The 23,224-nt window shown below is 39.4% G+C and overlaps 3 protein-coding genes and 1 long non-coding RNA gene across 16 annotated transcripts in view; 2 read left to right on the top strand and 2 right to left on the bottom strand.

Annotated features, from left to right (window-relative positions):
* Window positions 1–9,773, top strand: part of SON (SON DNA and RNA binding protein) — a 39,674-nt gene extending 29,901 nt beyond the window's left edge. For 3 of the 6 annotated variants that reach the window (XM_071753871.1, XM_071753887.1, XM_071753874.1), the window contains 4 exons: window positions 2,863–3,010; window positions 6,295–6,363; window positions 6,457–6,572; window positions 7,128–9,773. In XM_071753871.1, the coding sequence (XP_071609972.1) occupies window positions 2,863–3,010; window positions 6,295–6,363; window positions 6,457–6,572; window positions 7,128–7,286 (492 nt within the window). In that variant the 3' untranslated portion in view covers window positions 7,287–9,773. Of the gene's footprint in view, window positions 1–1,116; window positions 1,238–2,048; window positions 2,133–2,862; window positions 3,011–6,294; window positions 6,364–6,456; window positions 6,573–7,127 lie in introns of those variants that run through there. The other 3 variants (XR_011727831.1, XR_011727829.1, XR_011727833.1) reach the window with 3 other exon arrangements.
* Window positions 9,774–12,266: 2,493 nt separating this feature from the next.
* On the bottom strand, window positions 12,267–18,989 carry DONSON (DNA replication fork stabilization factor DONSON). The gene is made up of 10 exons (XM_071753908.1): window positions 18,516–18,989; window positions 18,134–18,214; window positions 16,568–16,771; window positions 16,049–16,227; window positions 15,372–15,550; window positions 15,150–15,273; window positions 14,927–15,031; window positions 13,800–13,998; window positions 12,923–13,138; window positions 12,267–12,655 (listed from the first exon to the last, which is right to left on the bottom strand). The coding sequence occupies exons 1-10, from the start codon at window positions 18,801–18,803 to the stop codon at window positions 12,518–12,520; spliced, it is 1,713 nt and encodes a 570-aa protein (XP_071610009.1). The 5' UTR covers window positions 18,804–18,989; the 3' UTR covers window positions 12,267–12,517.
* Window positions 15,167–16,336, top strand: LOC139800657 (uncharacterized). The gene is made up of 3 exons (XR_011727873.1): window positions 15,167–15,255; window positions 15,398–15,477; window positions 16,052–16,336. It is a non-coding gene; the product is annotated as an uncharacterized lncRNA (long non-coding RNA).
* The window catches only part of CRYZL1 (crystallin zeta like 1), a 22,340-nt gene continuing 18,063 nt past the window's right edge, over window positions 18,948–23,224 (bottom strand). For 4 of the 8 annotated variants that reach the window (XM_071753942.1, XM_071753920.1, XM_071753926.1 and 1 more), the window contains 2 exons: window positions 22,035–22,080; window positions 19,990–21,373 (listed from right to left, as the gene is read on the bottom strand). In XM_071753942.1, the coding sequence (XP_071610043.1) occupies window positions 21,274–21,373; window positions 22,035–22,080 (146 nt within the window). In that variant the 3' untranslated portion in view covers window positions 19,990–21,273. Of the gene's footprint in view, window positions 18,999–19,989; window positions 21,374–22,034; window positions 22,086–23,224 lie in introns of those variants that run through there. The other 4 variants (XM_071753933.1, XM_071753937.1, XM_071753936.1 and 1 more) reach the window with 4 other exon arrangements.

Raw genomic sequence — 23,224 nt, 5'->3', positions numbered from 1 at the left:
AGAACTCAAAGAGAAAAATTATTTTAAATTTTCATGTAGATTAATTCAATTTTGGATAAGTGAATGCAAAAAGTTATTTTCCAAATGATTGGTTAATTCCTACAGCAGTAACCAAATACTGACAAAACTGGGGATTTACTGTATTACATGTTCTTCAATTTGATGTCTCCTCCTCATAGGCCAGATCTGCAAGGGTACCTAGCTGCTGAACAGTTCTGTGAGACTTTGCCTTCTATGATTTTTAAACCTGAAAAGAAATTTGTATCTTGCTTCCCTAATCCTTGCTAATGTTTCCACTATTTTTACATTTTCAAATGTAATTATAAACACAGTATTAGTTTTTACCCATACTCTATTAAGTCATGGACTGAGCAAAGTTGTCTGTCATTCAATTATAAAAAATAGTTAGAGAGGCTATAATTGCACAGGTGAAACTAGGTAGTTACATTCAATTTATTATTTTTAAAAAAGGAAAAAAAAAAACTGAGGGAAAAACCCAGGGGAAACAAAAATAAAACAAACAAAGAGACCCAACCGACCAAACAAAAAAACCACTAAACCACAAAACAAACCTGAAAAAACTTTTTCCTGTTGCAGGCTTCATTTACTTGTACAGTTAAACTGACTCAAAGTAGGCTGCTTCTGGCTCCTTTCATATTGGTACCAGAATTAACTGCATTTAGCCTTGCAGTGTGATGCAGAAGTACAGCTATTCTGTAATGAAAAAACCCTCTCATTTCTAGTTCTTCATTGTCTTGATTCTGTTGTATGTGTTTAAAAGTCAGCGTAGGGTAAATAATTCCTACTGAACTTACCAGAGAGGATTCTAAATTCACGAATTTTGGAATTTAGAACTCTTTATTTCCAGTGTTTGGGTTTTTTTCAGGCTCTAGTATATAGGAACTCTGAGCTTTGATTTTTAACTATATATTTTGATTCAGTTGTCTCCTTTCTGTGCCATCCTATATCCCAAATTACTACATTGCAGGTGTGATGAGAAAGCTGTGTAACATTAAAGTGACCTCATCAAGAAATTGCACCCTAACATTTGTGAACTGAATACATGCTGGTGATAATGAAACAGATGTTTATATTGAAAATTCTATCATTGCAAAGCAGGTACAAAAGAGGACTCGGAACCCAGGGTGACATTGACTGGGGTTTGTATCATTCTCGGCATGGTTGCCCTTTTCTTATGAGAGGTTCCTGGAAAAGAGAGGGAAGGATGAAAATGGAAGTAAGTAAAAGCCATTCTAGGTGTATAGATTGAGGCAGTTTGCATCAAAGGAACTGATTGTCACTGTGTACACACACTGCATGGTCTGCACCAGTCAGAACAAAGTTAAACTGGAAAGGTGCACTCAGCCTCCCTATGCTTCCATGAGAACACTTTGTTATTTAATGCAGCATCCAGTTGCATGATTGATAGGTATTTACTGCTTATAAGGTGAATATTCGGAGAAGTCCTACCACGATCTTCAGGGTTTTTTTGTTTTTTTTTAAATTTTTATTTTATTTTTTAACTCCATGTATAGTGGGGGATAACACACACACACACGCATCATCAGTGTGTGTCAGTTTCCAATTTGAAATCCCCTTAAAAATACATTATTCTTAGTCTCTGCAAAAGTAAGACTTCTGGTTTTGTTTACGTACAAATCGAAACCAAGGACCTATCAGTCCTTTGTCCAAATCTGGGAAATGCTTACTTTTGCAAGCCAAATTTAAAAAAAAAAAAAAAAAAAAAAAAAAAAAAAAAAAAAAAAAAAAAAAAGGAGGAGGAGAAATTGGTCTATTAATTTGCTTTGATAGGAAGTAAAAGTTTCCACAAAACTACTAGGCATTGTATCATCTAACCTACTATGCGAAGTAACCGATGGACATATCAGTGCCAATGTGTAAACTTGTATATTTTAAGGCAGGCAGTCTTTTGCTGTGATGGAAATGATTGACTTACTTACTTGGGTCAGCGGGGGGGGCAGAAGAGAGATGATAGTTCACAGAATAACCTGTGAACTTTCACCCCTCTATATGGAAACTTGTTTCAGGGTCAAATCCTTGTAGCTGCCTTCTTGCCACGGTCAATGCCAGCCCTACTATTCACAACACTGCGGCCATCGAGGCCTAGGTACGTAAACATTTAAGGAGTTTTTAAAGTTCTTTACATCAAAACAGATTTTTAAAATTTCTGTTTATAAGCTTTCACCATTTAACAGCTATTATGTTAATGATGATTTGAAAGAATGTGAAGACTACTGCTGCTAAACTGTGTGGCTAAGCGCCTCTTTTTCCTTTAAAAAAAAAGAAAGAAAAACCTGTATGTTTCATGTGGATTTTCAGAGTAGAACTTGAATGTGCAACTGCTGTATAATAAAAAGGGGAAACTTTTTTTTTTTATATATATATATTTAGAATATGCGTAAACACTGTGAATGTCATTACTAAATGTGCTTGTATTTTGTTCAACAACTAGGTACACTTGGCACTCATGTTGCCAGTTAAACAGTTAACACTGCCTCCTTTCACAAGATGAGAAGAGATGCATTGGAACCAAAGTAGTGTGTTTAAAAATGGACGGTTATCGTTTTATTAAATACATGTCTGAAATGGGTCACTTGCCACTTTTGGATTGCATTAGAATTTTCTTAAGTTGTTCTTTTTTTGAAAATACTGAGTTGTGTCTCGTGTGTCTCTGTGAATTCTGGTTTATAACAAGATGTTAATGTATACAAAGCTCAGGTATAATTTTTTTTAATTGAGTCTGTGAAAAGTTGTTAGAAACATTTTTTGGAAGCTCCCACTTATTTTTTGAAATCTCATTGCTAACTTTAGGACTTGTTTTACTTTTCTTTTTCTGGATAGGATCAGTTCTTAAGAGCAGCCCCTGTAACTGGAGGAATGGGAGCTCAACTGATGAGAAAAATGGGCTGGAGAGAAGGAGAAGGGCTTGGAAAAAACAAAGAAGGCAGTGTTGAGCCTATAATGGTCGATTTTAAGACAGATCGAAAAGGTAAGCCCTTCCTTCAGTGTCTTATGGCAGTGTAAACATCTCATCTCTGGTTTGGAGATAAGCAAAATAACTTGGAAGTAGCATGCTGTTACTGGATATAGTTTCAGTGTAGATGATTTTGGTACTAGTTTTTCAAGCCCTGGATTTTATGTATAGGCTTTGTCTTTATGCCTGTGAGCTCTTCCAGATGTTCTTTAACTTCCCATAATCTCCGTCTTCCTTTTTAAAAAGTGCTTCTCAGTGGTTCTTAAATCAGGGATGTTCTTTATTTAGGTGTATGGAGAAGGCACAGGAAGGGAAATAAATTGTGGAAAAGCCAACGTAGTTGGGCTGGAGAAAGTAGCTCAAGCAGGAATGGGGCAGGATGGAAGATGGGGTAGTTTGGTTAGTTTTAAACTGGGGTGAAGGACAGAGGTGAGAGCTATGCAGTTGAGTTACTGCTGCCTTTTAGCTGAAGTCCTAACATGAATAGCCTGTCAAACTCATGTGTCTAGATCTTCCAGATGGATTCTGTGTCCTTTTTTGTCCTTATCTCCCTGCTGTTCCACCTCTCTAGTTTGATCTGCTGCTTCACTACAGTTATGTTCCCCTGATTGTTCCTCCTTTATGTAGTCCATGGCCACAGGTGGAGAATTGCTGCACTTGGTCTCATTTGATTCAAAAGAGCCATCCCTTTATGTACAGACAGCATGCTGATGCTTAAGCTGGCAGCATGGCTTATGTGGTTGGCCATCTTGCCAGCATATTCAGCAAGGGTTCTGTTTTCAGAGTGAAACTTCAGTGAAAATTTTCCAGCTGAAATATGTATATAAGTTCTAAGCATTTTAATACAAGAAGCAGAATTTCAGCAGTCAAGCAGTATTGATGGTTTAATTGTTCTAATATGCATGTTAACAAATTTGATAGTGACAGGTAAACAAATTCCTACTATGGTTCTCATAAATATTTTTTTAAAAATAGGAACATTTAGTATATTAAATAGAACATATGTAATATTAAATTATGAGAATGTTTTGAATTACAGGTTTGTGTTAGCTTTTGTCAACGCATGCAGTTGAGCTCAGAGGAAAACAAAGCATATAAACACAAATACTGTGAAGCTGATTTGCAGAGATGCTGTTGGTGGTGGAGGAATCTTTAGCTATCAGAATCACTGGTTCTCTGGTAACCAAGCTGGTGGTGGAAATACAGTATTGACATTTAAATCTTAAGTGCACAGAGGTAGAAAATGAAAAAGCAAGCCTATGTTATGAAAATAACTTGTTTTTTAAATTCTAAAGACTTTGTAGCACTGTAATAAGGTTTGAGTAATAGAGAAGTGCATCAGTCTCAAAGTATAGAGCACAATAATCAGACCTCTTTGTTTTATACGAACAATAACCAGACTTGCTTTTCAGCTGTTTTTCTTCTGTGCAGCCTTTCTGTTTAAAAAGAAGGAAATAAGGAAGCAAAAGATAACAGACTGGTAACAGAGTGATTGACAAGAAAATACTTGAAAAATATTTTAATGCTTTTACTTAGTTACTTTTTACTTAGGTCTGCCTTGAAGGTGTTCTGCCTTGGTAATGAATGCTTTTTAATGTTGAGGCAACAAAGTGTGTGATATGGAGATACAGCTTGCATTATGAAGAAGCAGCATGTTTTGTGCATTACAAAGAATCAGCTGAACAGTGATTATATACATTTATGATGAGAAGCTGAAAATCTGCTTCAAGCATTATCAAAAAATATTGCTATTCCAAGAAGTATTCTTTGATGCTTAAATGTGTAAGATTTTTTAACTTCTCTGTAGGGGTTTTTAGAAGAGGCTAAAATTTTGATAATGAGTCTGTCTGTTATTAAGTAACCAATAAGTTTTTGCTTTGTAGGGGATTTTAAAACATACTTTTATAATTTATCCCCCAAGTAAAATACTATTCCTAGACACAGGAATAAGCAATTTGCTAAGGAGTTACTCAGCAGACTGCACTGAAGAAATTAACCAAAATTTTCACTGCCTTTTCTGTAGCTTTCCCTTAGGCACTGTTTTTTCCAGAGATGGAATGAGATCTATAGTTCTCTCAAAGAAAGAATTAAACCCAAACTTCTCTTGAGCTTTGCTGTCAGCCAGAAATTGTTGGTTGTCCATGTTCAAAGAAGATGGGTCCATAAGCAGAGTTTGTTGGGTCTTTGCAGCTTTGTTGAAAATCCAGCACAGCATCAGTGGGGAGAATGGCATAAAAGGGTTTGGGTTATTTTGGATATAAAATTGTGTAAGGAAAAAAAAAAAAAGGCAAAAAACCCCATTGTTTCAGTGATTCTTGTCTCTGAGGGATTCATGCCAGTTGAAAAGTCCCTACTTAGGAGCTGCATGAATATTAGGATGAAAATGTGGTAAAGAGAGGATTTTCCTTTAAAGAGAAACAAAACAAAATGCCAACAAAAAAATTTCTCAAGAAACTCAGAACAATTGCAGTATCCTCCATGTCTTTATTCACCAAAACCAGGAGCAGAAACAAATTGAGGTAAGAAACAAAGTAATATTGAAGGATGGAAGCTCAAGAAGTTCTGGAAAACCAGTCAGTATTTTTTTGTGTGTATGTATTTAAGGTACTGGCAAACGGCAAGAAACCTGAGTCACTTCATAAGGATGAAATCTTACTCTTGTAAGATTTTAAAACCAGAAAGGTTCATCTAATGTGTTTCACAGTGACTTCTCTTGGAACTTGTGCTTTTGTATTTACTTGGGGCCCAGTTGCATGCTTCCCTGCTTTGTATCCAGATGTGATTGAAGTCACTTGTTACTGGGCTGTGAGCTTGCATATAAAGGATAAATACTTGAATACCATTAAAGCAAGCACATGTTTTATAAGAACACCTTTGTGTTATTTGTATTACAAAAGGACATTTTTTAGGTACAATTTTTACTGTTTAATGAAAATGCTTAGGCTAAGGTAGTGGATGACTTGACTTGCAAAAAAATACTAAATGTTTTAAGTTTCTATCTTGTGTTTCTCCAAAGCAAGCATGAAAGACCAGGTGTTTCCTGGCTTGCATAAGGCTACTTGAAAGTCTTTTTACTACCTGGCTTGTTAAGAGCCTTACTAAAGCAGCTGAAAAGAATGTTACGTGTAGTATGGAGGGAAAAACAAACTGGACGAAGGGGAGGTTTGAAAAGCTCCTGAAAAGAAAGTTGTGTTCTGTCTCCAGGTTTCATCTCCAGTGGTACATGTTACTGCTTTATTGATGAGAATACAAAAATTGGGTGGAAATCGCAAATGTAAACTGTATTTTGGTTTGTTTAGGGCTTGTTGCTGTGGGAGAGAAGGCACAAAAGAGATCTGGACATTATGTTGTAATGAAGGATCTTTCAGGTGAGATTCTTACTTGTCTTAAAAAAAAAGTCTCATTTAAAATTATTGTTTTGATAGCAGCATTGAAATGCCAAATACATTTTTATCCTTAAGGTAAACATCCAGTTTCTGCGTTGATGGAGATTTGTAACAAAAGAAGATGGACACCACCTGAGTTTGTGTTGGTGGATGATAGTGGGCCTGACCATCGCAAACATTTTATCTTTAAGGTGTGTTTGAGTTTGCTTGTTCACTGTTAGTTTCTCTATTAAAGGTGATGTAAATTCATATTTCTGTTTGTATAAAAGGCACCTCATATGTGGCTAAGGACTGCTAAGCAGTGTCTCGATACTAAATTTCAAAGTTTTGTGTTTCTGTAAAGCTCAAATCAGTTCTCTAAAGCAGATGAATCTGTGATTCCACGAAGAAACACGCTATTCTAATTCCTACTGAAGTAATAAACCTATGTGGTATCATATTCCTGCTGTTTTCTTGCAGGTGTGGTGTTAATGCTTATTCTTGTAAAGGTAGTGAGCAAGATTTCGTTATTTTTGTTCTTCAGTTCTCTTAGAATGTAGGGTTTCTTTTTTCATGTAATAATCTTGTGTTAGCAGTTACACTTGGGAAAAGATGTGTGCTTAGAGACCAGATGGGGATTTCGTCTGCACCTAAAGAGAAATTACATAGAGAATGTGCTTAAAGGAGCTCTGTAGCACTGCACTGCAACAGAAGTGAGAAGGGACTTTCTAACACTTGCTTTTTTCCTCCTCTTTTCTGATGAACAGGTGAGAGTCAATGGAAATGAATACAGGCCTACGTTTGCCAGCCTTAACAAGAAGCATGCTAAAGCCACAGCAGCAACTGCGGCTCTCCAGGCGATGGGACTTGTACCAAAGGAAAGCATGGTTAATACCACCATGTTTAGGAGTGCCTCACACCGCTAGATATTGTTTTTTATATTGACATTATTTCAGATAATTTTACTCTGCACAAAAATGGTATTTGCCCTTTCATGTTGTAAATACATTGGCAATTTCCACGTTGTAAAAACTGTACAGACACCTTCAGGTTTTTCTTTTGTACCATCAAAATGTATTTAAATCATACTTAGTTTTTGGTATGTTTATATTGTTTACATTAGTGATGTAATTATTTCTTAAAAGACTAAATCAGACGACAGACTCTGGAGGCATCAATAATCTAAACCCTCGTTTTAAAACTCATGCAATTTCTCTTCAATACGGAATGTTAACACTTTAATACTGTTTTGTACTATGCTGCAGTTTTCCCCAGTCTCGGTGAAGCTCCTCTTGCCCTTTTGCCAACAGCTGGTGAAAGGCAGAGGTGCTGGTTACCCTGGCGTGTACTGCTGGACAGATACTGGGCCAGTGCTGGAACCCCTGTGAGAAGGTGCACGATGGCAGCCCTGTTGTACAGCGTTAACACTGCACCTTCTCTTGGAATTTTGCTTGGGGGTTTAACCTGGTGGTGCACTGCAACTGGCCACACAGCCCATACAATTTTAGGACATACACACGATTAGGCAAAAGACTTGGCTTCCAAAAGGGATGGCAGAAGGGGCCAGCAATGGAACCGATGAGACTTGCAATGTAAAGGTGACTCTCCCTGCATGTTCTGAGAAGGGAGATGATGGAGTTGTCTATTCCAAACAAATTAGCACACTGCCTGATGTTGATTGTATGAATTTGTGGTTAATGTGAATTTTAAACTCTTAACAAATCTACAACTGGATTTGGGGGGGAGGGAGGGGGTAGAATGATGCTTAAATTGTTGTACCCAACTTGGTCAATAAAGCAGCACAAGTTCATAATCTTAATCACTGGTCAGTAAACAGTAATTAAAATGTATGCCAAAACAACTTTTTTTAGAAACGCACAGCATAGAAGTATGTTTTATGATGATTATTAGCAGCTGTTGGGGTTGCAGAATCATTTCTATTGATTTTTGGTTGGTCTATTTTACCAAATTAGCTCCTTGAGCTTCAGTTTTCCCTTAATAGAGTACTCTGCCCTCAAGGAGACAGCCTGATCCAGAGTTTTGGCAGTTTGACAAGGGAGAGGATGTAGAAAGCTTTTCCTTTTCCTTTTTTAATTTTTTTTTAATTTAAGAAGTATTAGTACTTTAGCAATGTGCACTTTGAATTGGAAAGGGCATTGTATACCACTTGCCAGATTTGTCTGAGTTACAAGCAGATCACCAGGGTTTATGGACTCCAGTAGTTCAGGTGCTTATTTCAGAGAAGTCTTTTTGTGGTCTCTCTATTTTCCCTACTGAACAGAGCTTTGCCTGGGACAGGAGCAAAACAGTTTGCATGCAGTAAAGCTGTGCTCAGGCCTAAAGTGAATGACCCTTGCAATGGAAGGAGGAATGTGGAGGTGAAGAGTTGCTAGTTCTTCTTACACAAAGGGAGGTGACCTGTGTGTATTCTGTTAACTGTTACGGGGCAAGTTGTCATTCTTTGCCCTAAAGGGACGAGGATCAGTGTCTCATATTGTGTACAGCAGAGCAATGGTATTTGGTTCTTCACCACACACTTGTGAGAAATAAAGCTCCTTTACTAGTCTGTCAAAGTGTTACAGAAATGCTTAAGTTAATTTGAATTTTCTTGGATGTAGCCGTCTTTAAACAATTTTCCATTCGGCTTTTTGCCTTCAGTCTCTGACTAAATATTTGAAGATCTCCTTGCCTCATTTGCTGAACTAGTATGGAAGTGTGTATATAAAGAAAAGTAAATATGATGGCACAGCAATGGAAAGATCTGGTCTGGGAGAAATTGGTGTTGTATCTGTCTTAGCTGAAGTCTGGCTTTTTGGTGTACAACTTAAGATAATTAACTTGGGATATGGGAGCAGCTCCTAATCAGATGTTTGTTTAAAAGTCTGGTTTGCTAGCACTAAGGCATGGGAGATGCTGATCATTCTGTTTGGTCTATGGTGTCCATGTAAGCACTGGTTTCATAGCTGTATGGTATGAAAATGGGGAACATACCAACTCTTGTACTTGTTTTGTTCTTTTTATTTTTTTGCTCTGTATTTCCCATGTGTAATGTAAAGACACATGTTCTCTCGCAGCAGCAAGAAGAAAATTAAGTCCCATTGAAGATTCCACTTAAAAATAACTATTTAGGCATGGATTTAATGCCTTACAGGATGTGGTACTGTGTGCAGATTTAACCTTTGGTCTTAAAGAAGACTTGAAAAAAAATTAAGGTCTGTCATACCCTAATTATGACACTTCCTGATTTTGAGGTTTCTGTTTCAGTTTCATTCCTTGTTCTTTAGAATGATATATGAATATAAAGCTAGTGCAGCAATGTGCTTCTGTTAAATTTGTAAATTTGAATTGGTTTGAGTGTGCTTTGCATGCAGGAATAGATAAGTAGTGATACATTAAAAAGAACAACTAGGAAACACTTTCTTGGAACCTGGTTATTTCTGCAGCACTTCAGCTGTCTTCAAGGTGAATAGTCTGTGACTCCTGCTGATGGAAAACATGATCTCTTTGGCTGCTGGATTTTTTGCTGCAGAATTATTTACCTAGAAGTAATCTTGCTGAAGGTGCTTCTGACTTCCCTGTCTTGCAGGGGAGGAGTATTTTGAAGCAGGTACCTGAGAAATTGTAGCCAGCTTCTACCTGAACAATGTCTTGGCAGTCTTCTAATGTAGTTTTTAGCTAGGACTGGGGGAGCAGGAAGATGATCTTTCTTGGAAGATGAGAAATTGCCTCCTCAAGTGCAAGAACTGCATGAAGTCTAAACTGCTGCAGTCTTCAGCTCTCCCAAACAAATCAGAGTTGTGAGGAAAAATCACCTGTTTGGATGGGCTTAACAAGTCTTGCTGCTCAAGAAGTGTCTGGAATAATAGTAATATTACCAAAAACACCTTTAGGTGGAAGAGCAGCTGACTGGGTAGTGTAATGCTGTAGCTTATATAGGGAAAATTCATTAGAGCCATGTGAGCTTGAACATGGTGCTGAAGTGGCAGGCAAAGTTGTGACTTAAAACCAGCAGTTTACAGTACAAGGAGCTACGGCTCAGGTAATAGTGCAGAGCATGTGATAATGAATTTTTTGGAATGACAGTTCTAGACTAGAATGGAAATTTTTTTTTTTTTTTTTTTTTTTTTTTTTTAAATGGCTGCATACTATTAATTGGTGTTAGTGTCTCTCCAGAACTCCTAACATGCTAGATGTGAAAATGCAAACGAACTGAGATTAACAGGAATTGTATTTCTGAGAAACAACTCTGCCACGTACCAGAACAGTGGTTGGCTTGGTTACAATTGCTTTTCCCTGCTGCTTTCAGTAGCTGGTGCTAACTTGCTCTGTAAGGAGCCCTGTGCCTTGAGCAGCTGGGGGGGAAGGTGCTGCCTCTTGCAGGACTGGGGCTGTGGGGAGCTTTTAGAAGGGCTCAACCCTGTGAGAGCAGGGGAAGCTGTGCTCCCTTCAGGGCACCAGGACGGGGTTGCCTGAGAAGCAGTGTTGGCGATACAGCCCTGGGTAAATGGTTACTTGACAGCAGCCTGCAAAGCCCCGTGGCAGAGTTAACCTGTTTCTCTCTTAGTTAAGAAAGTAACCGGGAGTGGAAATGTCATTAACACACCAGCCACTTCAGAAGCCCAGTCTGCTTTTCCCCACAGTGCTCTTAGCACTGATTTTCACTCTTGGTGTCTGGTGTTCATCAAAGGGAAAGAGTTTAGAAGTTGTCAATTAGTATAAAGATAAATTTATATTGATTGGATAAATTATTATTAGCTGGATATATTTATATTGACTGGATTGTGCTACCTTGAACTCCACCAGAAATGGGAGTATTTGACACTTACTCAAGTATTTTAATATTCTAAGGTGTTTTTTTCCCTCATGAGATGGATTTTCACATTATCTAGGTTTTCTAGATGGTGTCTTGGTCGGTGTACCACTAGGCTTAAAAGTGCAAGGGTAGTTACTGTAAAGTAACAAAGTATTCCAGCGTAATTTGTACACACAATTTGTACACACACTATTCTTGGGGTAAGACTTGCTGTCCTCATTTAAACTCACTGGAAAGCAGGAAGCTTTCAGCACGTCTCCATCTGCAGGTACGTTTAGTGCCCTCATTTTTAAGTTCATGAGTTGATGCCTCAGGACCTGGCTACAGTCCCACATTCCTGTTCCACACCCACGGGCAGACTGCAGCAGTGGGCAGAGCAGGACTGTGCTGAAGGTGAGGGCGGCCAACCACGTGCTGTGAGCACTGCTTTTACCTTCTGTGCAACACACCACAAAAGTGAGGGTTGGCTGGAGCACACCAAATGGCAATATCCTACATGTTGCTCCTGCCATCCAGTGTTCCTGCTGCAGCAGGGATCTGACCGCATGACAGCTGTGTCAGATGTGACAGCTCCAAAGTAACAGCTTTGGCTACTTGAGGGGAGATGGCACGAAACCTGCCATGATCAGTCAGAGCAGCAGCCCCTGCTGCCTCCTTTTCTCGGCCTTCTTTCAGGTGGTGTGACTAAGTTACTGCTCCAGCTTGTTCTGACTCTGGTTATAGTTTGTACAAATGGCTTTCTCACCATCTAGCTCATTTTAATGTGAGTATGGAAATAGTAGACAGCTCTGCCAAGCAACTCTGAGGAATCTTAGACTTTTAATCTAAACTCTGCTTCTGTCCCTCTGACTCCATCTATCTGTGGAGTTCAGTGCAGACTCTAAACCAAGAGGTGCAACACATGAGGTGGGGCTATCAAGCTCCTGGTGAGGTGCTGTAAGCTGTCTTTGAAGGGGTTTTGCCAGGGACTTCAACTATTCAAAAGGGTTACAAGTTACTGCATGGAGCAGTGGCAGAAATTCTCTCCTTCAGAATAGGATGTGCATGTACAAGAATTCACACCTTCCAGATTGCAGTTCAGACCAATAAAAGAGATGTTTAATCAAGTTTTATTTTAAAAAAAAGCTTTCTAAAATAGAAAAGGAGATGTCCAAGGCCTCTTCTGTAATTTCCTTCAGAAGTCCTCTGAAGTGCTGTATATGGATGATGGGCAAGGTGTCTGTTGTGTTCAACTAGACTGTATCCCTCTTGGTACTGCATAGGTGCTGCCCCTGTAGACCCAAATGAAGTACAGCAACTATGCTAGAGAGCATTATTTCCATTAAATGGAATTAGCATTACACCCTAGGACTTCCAGGTGTAAGCATAATCCTTCATTTCCAGAAATCGGATGGAAGATTTTCCCAATGTTGGACACTGGCTCAGTTGATCCAAAGTCTTAGGATGCAGTCCACACGTAGGAAGATCTTTGTGTATGGCTTCCTGTAGAAATTCACATCAAGAAGTGAGACATGGAAAAGGTACTTTAAAATACCTGTGGTTTTTAACATTCACTTCTATACCCCTTGGAAACTTGTGAAAACCTAGTTTTTGGTTTTTAATTTCTGAGGATATGACAAGGGAAATGAGTGCCACATGGTGATCATAAACCCATTTGTTGAGGGACAGTTTTGTCACTCGGTGTCCTGAGGTTTGTAATAAAGATACTATTTCCTAACAGGAAGGATTGTCTCTTGCTAGTTTTCTTACCTTATTTAAGGCAGGATTTGCATTATTGAGGTTAGTGTTAAATACAGCAGTTGGCTCATGGGTGTACAGTACAGCAGAGAACGCTCCCTTCTGTGCAGATCTGAGCAGCATGGTCAGTGAATGCAGAGAATGAGGCAGGACAGGGCCCACGATCTCCAAACTGAATATATCCTCATATGCCAAGTGAACCCTGGCTTTGGCATTTATACTCCGAGCCTGCAGACAGAAGCACATAGGATTAGTTGTTGACACAGAAAATCAAGTCCTAATTTTAATTTACTTTGAAGCTGCAGCACCACAGTCCCATTAGAAGTTCAAAATTGTTCTCAATATGGTCAGCTCGCTCTTTAATACACAAGTATTGTGATAGCTTTGCTGTCTTTGTAACAACTATGATAGACAGGAATGCTATACAGCATTAAGAAAGTTAGAGGCAGAACAGGCTTGAGCTGTTCCAGTGGGAGAGGGCTGCATGACCTATACTGATCAACTATCCTTTATTATCTACCACCTCTGCACACTAACAGTGGTCCACGGAGCAGAGGCTCCCCTCTTGCCAACAGCTGTGATAGCTGAGACCCCATAAGATCTCAGGAGAATCTCTGAAGAACCCTCTTGGTACCTGGAAGTCCGCTTAACCTCTCAGGTATCAGCATGTGAGGAATGGAAACAGTAGGATTTCAGTTTAGCAGCAGAGCTGCTGTGGATAGAGAGGATGCAGGAGGTGGTCTGTACTGCAGTCAGAATGCTGCTTCAGGCAATAGCAACACAAACTAATCTGCTGTACCTGAAGGAAACAATACAAAGGCTGTGTCTAATGGCCTGAGTAAAGAAACATTTTTTTTTCTTAGAAAACAGAGACAGTGTTAATACTTACTTTGAGCATTTGCATTGTTCCACCTCGGAAAGCAACGGGGGACAACAAAGTTGGTGGAAGCCCTGCTTGGGGACCTGCAACAGCCACTAGGCTCTTGCAGTTTATCAAGAAGTTCAGCAAGGTGAATGTGTTTGTTCCTCTCACTAACACAAGGGATTCAGGCTTGTGATCCACCTGCACCTCATGCTTCTCCTTACGACTATTTACTGGAGTCAAAGGAAAACCACGAGGAAGTGAAAGCACTGATACACTGAAAGAAAAATCAGAGCAGTGCAAGTCCAAAAGACACACCCAACCCCTCTGACCCATCAAGTAATTTAAGCATACAAAACCAAGAGACCCACCAAGATTTACACTGATGCAGATTTGTTGTTCAAATATTAAACAACATATTTACCAGACTTCTGATTTCATTACTGGAGTTGTAAAATGTTTTTCATTTTCCAGGTCCAGAGTTTTACAGGTGGGAAGTCACGTTAACTCAGTACCATGCAGTCAGGAACATTTACTATGAATTTTGCTTCAAAGAAAACATAAATACACAAGTATTTAACAGAGTTCAGATCAGGAGTCTGCTTTTGAAGTGTGTCCCCTGACTGTCCCTACTTATGGTGAATTGCTGTGGGGCATTTCAGGAAACTGAAATGGGATTCCTCCTGGGTGAAAGCAAGTGGAAGCTGCACTTGGCAGTGCAAGTGCAAATGGAACCAGAGGAAGAAAGAAATAATAGGTCCCTCTGAAATATGTGCAGGTTCTCACCAACATCTGTTCTGCTTTACAGCTATCTTCCTGCTACAGCACACTACTGGCAAGTGAACATACACCCTTTTTTTAAAAAGGAAAGAAGTCTTTCCAGTTAACCTATATGTAAGGTGGCACAATCTATTTGTGACCTAACAGGTGGATCTTGCACAGTCTCCAGTAACAATTCACAATGGCTCTTCCTTCAAGAAGAAGGAGCATTTAGAAACACTTGTCATAAAGAAAATAAAAGGAGATGCAGAGTCTCTCTTCATATGCAGTAACATGAGGGTTAATTTTGGAAGCAAGTTTTCAAAAGCTTTTATAAAGCTAACATCTGTGGGGTTTACCAGTGTCATACATCTTCACATGCAAATAAAGGATACAGTTTAATAGAAAGCACATCTGGTTTCTTAACCTTGTCTTGGACTCCCATCTCCTCAAGCCATGAGAAACTTTCATCATCATCATCATCACTTGGAGCTGGTTCCCTGGGAAATAGAATCAGTGTTAGGAGGGCAGTACTTCCTACGAAGATTTTCCCAATGGAATGTGTGGGAGCCTGTAAATAGCCTTGATTTCTGTCATTGTAAAAGACTTATTACATACTCTCCAAGTTCCATGCTGTTGCCCACTTCAAGGCTGTTGGAAACTTCTGCTTCCAAATTCACTTCAGAGTTATTCTGCTTTCTGGTTCTACTTTCTTCTACCAAAGGTAAAGAGAACTCTATGCCTTGAACAGAGAAGGAAAGCAAGCAATGAATGGTTTTGTAACACAGTTAATACACTTCACCAGTTATTCAAATCCTAACAGGGCTGGTTCCATCTTACCTTCATTTTTCATGGCTTCCCTTAAGCCTCTGGTTGTGGGAGAAATTTCAGCTGTGATAACATCACTTCCTGCAAGACCAGCTGCACGGAACAGGACAGTAAACTGGTAGGTGCATACGTAGAAGTAGGGACACAGTTTGGCTTTGAGCAGATTGTACAGAGAAGTAATGCTAACAGACCTGCAGATTAGAATAAAACTTCTGTAATTACCTGAAGTTAATTCTTTACTATTGAAACATCAAGCTGGATATAGCTGGGTGGTACTGATGTCTGTGTGCTCTGCACAGGTTTGACAGCACACTGAGTGATTAGTCAGATTTTCAGATGTGTGTGACGTGTATGAAGCTGCACTCCTCTGAAACACAGCCTGTCTGTGAGTGCTATGGTCTTCCAGCATACTTGCTTTCCTAGCATGTGGGTTTAGATGAAGCATCAAAGGCTAACAGGATTTATGGAATTCTACCCAAATCAATAACTAGGATTGGAGAGGGAAATTTAAGACTAAGCTTTAGCCTTAAACTTTTTCTCCTAGCCTAGTCCTCAAAATAATGAGCATTCTATAGCTGGGAAAAAAAAAATCAAAAAGCTCTTTTGTAAAAATGGAAACAACTTCTCCGTTAATTAAAATCCTATTGTCTTAACTGTAGTAAATACATCAGTTGCTTGGTTCCACTTACCAGTCACTCATCAGCACTTGCTGCAGAGCTTCATCCTGTGACCAAGGACAAGCCTTTCCAGCTATTTTCCTGTCTGCTCCAATCCGAGGGAACAGCTGCAGCCATGGCAGTGAAGGGTGAAGCCAGTAAACGAGGCTTTGTTGGAAGGCACAACGCAGTTCCGTGGACAGTTTTGGTTCCTAGATGTCAAAAGGTATTTTATGAGGACCATAATACTTTATTTAAGGCAGCATTTATTACACTAAGTACTAAAAAAAAAAAAAATAAAATCCCATGCTTGTGAAATAAGCCGTACCAAAGAATGATGGACAGCAAAGCTACATTTAAATGACCACTTATTTATCAGTGTTTTCCACTGTGGGTACAAGCCATGGATGGTATTAGGTTAGGAGCCTAAATAAGCCTTACTCTTAATGCCAGACCAAAGCAAAACACAATCACTGCCAGCACGTTTAAGGAAAGGTACAAAGGTACACTGGCTAAAGCTGGAGTTACGAGCCACCCTCTGAGGTATTTTACCTGTATGGTCTGTGGCAAGTTTGTTTCTATAGCTCTACAATGCTGAGCAAATCCTTGAGCTTCCTCCTGTGCTTTTAAGTGCTCTGCCCAGGAAAAAGGTTGAGAGGACATAAACAGAAGTCGTGTTTTAATACTCCAGTCTGCAGGAAATTCATGTCTTGGTGAAGAGGAAACTTCGGGTACAGCAACAGGTAAATGAAGTTCCTTACAAAACAGAAACAGAATCATAAATAAGTTAACTTAAAATATTACTTATATAACTTATATATATAAGTTATATATATATTATAAATATATATATAACTTAATATATATATTAAGTTATATTATATAAGTAATATAACTTAAACAATAAAATAGTTAACTCACAGAAATTTTAAACAATCCAGCACAAAAAACCCCCATAACAAAATAAAAAACACCCCACAACTACATAGCTACCTATTTATATTTTGGCATGGTTAGGTCTCCTTCTGTGTTAGTTTACTATACCTTTCCTGGCAGGCAGACCAAATACTGGACTATGGCTATTACCTGCAACATCTTGTTTAGCAGCCTATAAAAAGTTAAACCCATCATTCTCCTGCCTGTTTTTGTCCAATTCAGTGCAACAGCAAAAATGTTTAGCTCACTTTGATCCAAAGGTACTAGTTGCATTTGGTTAAGAGATATAATCTAAGATAATCTTTTGCAGACACCTTTTCTGGACTTTAAGTTACAGAGAATTTGACTGTTCAGACACCAATCAAAGTCACAGTTTATGCTTAACTGATTATTTTAGGCAGTAACAGATTCTAACAGAACTGTGGCATTATACTGCTTAAAAAATACAGGATGTTTTAACTCACAGGACTCCTTCCAAAAGTCATAAACTAGAAAGAGATAAAAAGATAAATGTTTGAATAAAGAAAATTTAGCTTGAAATTTATGACATGAATTTCCATGCCAAACCATTTCATTTCATCCTCTCCTAGTTCTAGCCTCTCCCTAGAGGATGCAAAAAAATCCCCACTAGGAAGTTCTAGGACAGCTTGTTCTGTTTGAGAGGGAATTTCTCTATACTGCTAAGTTAGTTTGAGCTTAAGTTTCTGAACCTATAAAAACACTAAATATTATCTGCTTGAAAATCTGTCTCAAGGACTGATTTTCAGGTATACTCTTTTTCCTATGAGTCTAGTGAAGTTTTTTGTCCCCTTTCTGTAGCTGAATAAAAGCCTGCATAAAATGTATCAGTTTGAAGAACATCCTTACCTCAACAAAATAAAAAAACAAGAAACAGAACAATTAAAGTAATCATGGTAATAAAACTGGAAGACAACACTACTGTCCACCAGAATTATAATAGTAATGATGTCAGGCTGAAGGCTGGCTTTTAAAGGACTGTCACCATAATAGTTAAACGCTAAGGAAATTTAAGAAATTTGCTTCAAAACTGACATTTTAGTACATCATGTGATACAGAGATGAACAACCAAGTATTAAGCAGTTTCAGCTGTTTTTTGTTGGGTTTTTTGTGAACTGAGAACAGTTGAGAACATTTCAGAAACAATACGTGCAATTTCATACATCAGTCAGGGTGTGAATGTCGATTCCTTCAGAGGGCTCTTCTCTCCTGACAGGCTTATCTTCACAAACAGGCTCTAAAAGCTGAAGGGAAAATAGGGACCGTGTTGATATTAAAAACCAAAACAATTTTAAAAAGCCCTTGCAGCGGAATTTCCAGACTGATACTACTCTCATAAATGCTGCACGCAGTGAAGTGCTATAGCTTGGTTTCCATTTGTGTACCCCCCGGCGCTCGGATATTTCAAGGGGAAGGGGGTCCGGGCCGGCTGAAGCCGATGGCTGCCAGCGCAGAGCGCCCTTCTCCGCCCAGGGGCCCCTTCCCATTGCTCCCTCCACCTCTCCGGCCCCACCTCGCCACAGAGGAGCCGTCGCTCGGCCCTACCTGCCAGAAAGGAGCTGCCGAGGGGGACCCTCGGGAGGGTGGCGGTGGCCGCAGGTCCTGCCGCTCCCGTGTCCGGGTGGTGCCGGCTGCCCGGGGCGCGTTGTCCAGGCTGGAGAAGGGGTTGCGGCGGGCGAGGGCGGACGGGGCCCGCGGGGCCGCGCCGCAGGCCGCGGGAGGAGCGGAGGCGACTGCGTGATCGCTCCTCCGCAGCCGCTTGCGCTTCAGCCGCAGCGTGGCCGGCGGCTTCTTGAAGCCGGGAGAGTAGCCGGGTATGGCCGAGGTGTCCATGGCCGAGCAACGCGGAGCGGAGCAAAGACACCCGGCGGGAGGTTCTGTCCCGGCTGGGCGCGAAAAAGTCTGAGCTCCGCCTCTGGGCGGTGCTGAGGTACCGCGGCGCCGCCATTTCCTTCGTCCGCCTTGAGGTTGGGGGTGCTGTGTGCTCTTCCACCGCGATTCGGGCAGCAAATAACAGCAGTGTTCCTGCTAAAATAATTAAATGTTTTTTTTAGTCCGTTCTGAAGCCAGCCTGAATGCGTTTCTCCAGTCAGATATCAAGAAAACCAGCACGCGGCTACACCAGGACAAAAAGCTCCTGTCAAGATACTAGAACAGCACGGTTGTGTGGAATGTGAGACTACACCCGTATTGTGGACATTTGGAGGAGAAAACTAGTTCTGATGGCAACTTGTGACACTGGCTAGGGATACAATGGAGTATTTTGCCTCAGACTATGTTCAACCCATCTCTCCACCAAAACAATGGGTACCCCAAGCTCGACAAATGATCCTTTCCAAAATAAAGCTCTGAAGATCATCAAGTAAGGATAATGTGGACAAAAAGCTGTTTATGAAGTCGTGACAGTCCTTAACAGCAATGTAGGCATTATCCACGCATCATATGGCTGCGTGGGGCTTGAGCTCACCAGAGCAGAAGCATCTTTGGAGCTGACACTGCTCCTGCCCCTGGTGGTTGTTGGCACTACAGGAGATGAGAGGCAGCTTTCATGGGGCTGTCAGCTCAGCGTACAGGTAGCAGCAGTGAAGCACATGCTACTTTCTTGTCGCAGGCATGAAGGAGCACCTGGCAGCCTTTACTAACCCCAGGGCTGGAGAGCCTTGCTTTCAAACTCAAAACTCCTTCCTGCTTTCTTCATCAAGGGGATGTGCAAAAGAGGAGGCGATGCCTTACGGAGCCTCATGAACCCTCTAGTCTGAGCACAGGTAAATCTAAACCTAGCATTATTAAAGAGCACTGGGAAGTTGCTCAGACACCTCAGACAACTAAATATGCCAATAGGTAGGTTAGCACTCGAAGTACAAAGAGACCTGATCCAGCTGGAAGGCTAAGACCACTTCAGCAATTTCCAGCCTTAGTCTTTTGAACATGAGGTTCAAAAGACATTTTATGTATGTAGTGAGAAACAACCTATCTACTGACAAACAATCTAGCAGAGTAAGATATGTACTATAAAATCTTTCCTCTGCAGTTTTGTCAGTGTTTATTCCTGTTTTATTAAACCTTGTATTTTTAACTCATTTCCTCTGATTTACTTTATTTTCCAACATTGAAGCGAAAATTAACAACATGAGTAAAAAAGTACAAAGCTTCAGAATAAATGTCAAACTAACAGAGGATTCACATGCTTTAGACATGTGTATGTACACACATGCATAAAAGCATTACTTATTTTCAAGGTTGCATTTCACCACATTAATAGTAAAATAAGATTTACTCATACTTTTATATGCTTCCCTTGGATAATTCATCAAGAACTATTACAAGTCTAACGAATGACAAAAGTTAGATTAATCATGGTTCTAGGTAATCTATATTTGCTCAAATGTTTCAATTTTTTCACAGTGGTTTAAACTACTAGTGTCTGCTATTTGATCCATCCACACAGTGAAAATGAATGGCATATTTGAATAGATAAAAAAACCATAATGCTTTCAAATAAAAGCAAGTAGGAAGGCATATGTTTTGAAGAAAAAAACCAAACCAGCAGTTCCTTCCTTCCTGTTGATTTGCAGATGGTTCACAGTTTCAGAGGATGTTGGATAAACAGATTTGAGCTGCACTAGGCACAGGACTGCAGTTAAAAGAGGGGAAGTGAAAATGCACAGCATAAGGTCTTATTGGAAAAATATTGAAGATAACATTACAGTAACAAGACACATAGTGCATCTAACATCTGAATGACATGATCACCTTATGGACTCTGGATTATTAGGTTTACTACCTGGATGCTAAACTGAAGAGTATCAGCTGTGAGGGGAAACTGTCAGTCTTGTATCCTTCTTTCCCTCTAGCATCCTTGACAATTCTGAGGGGTTTGCCTGTCTTTCAGTTAAAAACCAATTTAAAGTATGGATTAGAGGCTTAGGTGTACTGCAGAGAAAGCTCAGTCTAAATACAGTCAAAAGCAAAAGGTACTATAAGGGTGACTACTGGAGAAGGGAGAACTAATAAAAAATGGCAACTGAGTTTGCCTTGAGATGTTACTGACATTTGTAGGTGGGGCAAGGCAGACAAGATCAGTGTTTCAAGACTGCCTCTTTAGAAGTTGCTGATGGGAACATTCTGCTCAACTACATACAAAGTCCCTGAAGTCACAGGAGCTTCACAGACCATTTGTGCTAAGGAACAAAGGATCTTTAAGATCTGATTACAGAATTTTTTATAAGTGTACACTAATTTACTTCTCAAATACATTACGTTTCTTTATCTTCCACAGGCTTAGAAATCAGGAAATTGTGTGTCAGAATTGGATGACTTGTCTTTTTCTTGCTTGATTCTTCTGAACTATTTCCATAGAAACTTTGGCTTCATACAATGGGATCGGTTCATCCAGCTGGGGCCTAAAATGGAACAATATGTCACAAATGTCTGGAGAGCATCCTCAGATCAACAGAAATATTGCAGGACTACTGCTATAGACTTTACTTTCGCTATGTAAACTTTACTCCTTAAACAAAATAAAAGCTTTATAGCATTCTTGGGTTGACAGAAGAAGGGATGAGCACTAAAGCAAACAGGAAACAGAAGTTATTAAAAGATATCCCTTTTAAAGAGGAAGGAAAAAAAAAGGTGGTGGTGAGGCTTTTGCTCAACAGCAATAGTTATCCTGCATAAAGAGAAAGGACTTTCCATTTCCACTTCATTATGGGAGTCCTTTTTTCTAGTGAAGTTGTCACTGTTCTCAGAAGTGTATTAGACCTAATGTCTTTTACAACCAATACCATTTCTCAGACACATTTCTGAGAAGCAAGATACATGCTCTTCCTCCACCAAGAATGTGCTGCCTCTGTTGACATACAACATAACTGTGGGGTTTTTCAAGTTTCCTTGTGCTTAGTCTGCTATATTACAAATAGAAATAGACCCATAAGCAGCTCTGTATAATACACGAGAATCATCTCCTCCCGAGTATCCCAGTATATTTGCAGTAAAGTGCTGGCAAGAGTATTCTAGTTCTAGTGCTGATTAAAAATAAAATAAAATAAAAGTCACATCTCTCACCTGAAAATGCTACTTGATAATTTCTCCATTATATCTTCTAAGATGGGTATCTATGATGACTGTCAAGGTAACAATGTATCTACAAATAAATCTTTCTATAATCACATTTGCTGGCAAGAGCCCTGTATTGATACAAAACGAGCAGGACTAAGGCAAAATGAAAATTAACTGTAATTCCAATCTTTAGACTGTATTTATGCACTTTTTTATATATCAGAAGCCTCCTTTCCTGAAATAGTATGCAGAAATGAAACATGGAAAATGGAATTTTGGAAAAAAAAAAAAAAAAAGGCTAAAGGGTTAAGATTGAAAAATATAGTGTACACTAGTACAACGTTAATCAATCAGAATGATAATTGCATTTTTGGGGGGCTGAATGAAGATGACAGACTTTGGTGTCAGTTAACTATCCTTACTATTCATACAGACATCTGAAGTAAAGATCAAAATAAAGTTGGGAACCTAGCAGAGCCTGTAAAGTCTTGGATCACCACTGTGCATCTGTGAGGGATCTTTGAGTTAATGACTAACATTCATGGCAGTGCAACAGATGAGGCTTTATTTAGTCTTTATATGAAACTCAAAAATTAATGCTCTTGATTTCATTTTAAGAACAATCTGGTTAACATTCAAAGCTCAAGACATTTTAAAAAGCAATAATTTTGCAATTTCTTCAGATGGTATTTGGGCCATATACTTAAGAATTTCACAAGCTATTCAGTTTTTTTTTAAAGTGCAGATTTTTCCTTTCAACTTTTAAAACCTGATGTGATAAAATGTGATCTTGTTATTAAAGATACACCAGGAGATGACTGAAGAAACCTTATTGTTTAGCTGGCTTATTTTTTAGATGTGGATAACTACAGAATAAACATTCAAAGTAACTACAAAGTAAACATTCATGCTAACCTGCATCCCATAAGTATTTCCTTAGTGTGCCTGACCTTGCCTAATCTACTTTATAGCTTAGTGGAGGAGAGAAGGACTTCCTTTCAGTGTAGTTAGTAGTTTCACAAATATAATGACTTAATCCTCACCTGCCTCTGTCATTCTGCTAAACTGCAAAAGTGATTCAGCAGATCTCATAATCTGCAGTGCAGTAAAAAACAGAACAGGGAGGGTCCTTAAAGCCATAAGCAGACAAACCTTCCATTACTTGAAGGGGTCCCCTGAAAAGTGCCATGCTAGCA

Source organism: Heliangelus exortis, chromosome 1 (genome assembly GCF_036169615.1).
Source record: "Heliangelus exortis chromosome 1, bHelExo1.hap1, whole genome shotgun sequence".
Lineage (NCBI taxonomy): Eukaryota > Metazoa > Chordata > Aves > Apodiformes > Trochilidae > Heliangelus > Heliangelus exortis.
The sequence above is the reverse complement of the archived record's forward strand: the minus strand, read 5'-3'. Positions and strand labels throughout refer to the sequence as shown.

Coding starts and splice junctions, on each gene's coding strand:
- DONSON (XM_071753908.1), bottom strand. CDS start 18,803: ATGGACACCTCGGCCATACCCGGCTACTCTCCCGGCTTCAAGAAGCCG. Junction 18,215..18,515: donor CGGCAGCTCCTTTCTGGCAG/GTAGGGCCGAGC, acceptor TTTTCCCTTCAG/CTTTTAGAGCCTGTTTGTGA. Junction 15,274..15,371: donor GGAAGCCATGAAAAATGAAG/GTAAGATGGAAC, acceptor TCTCTGTTCAAG/GCATAGAGTTCTCTTTACCT.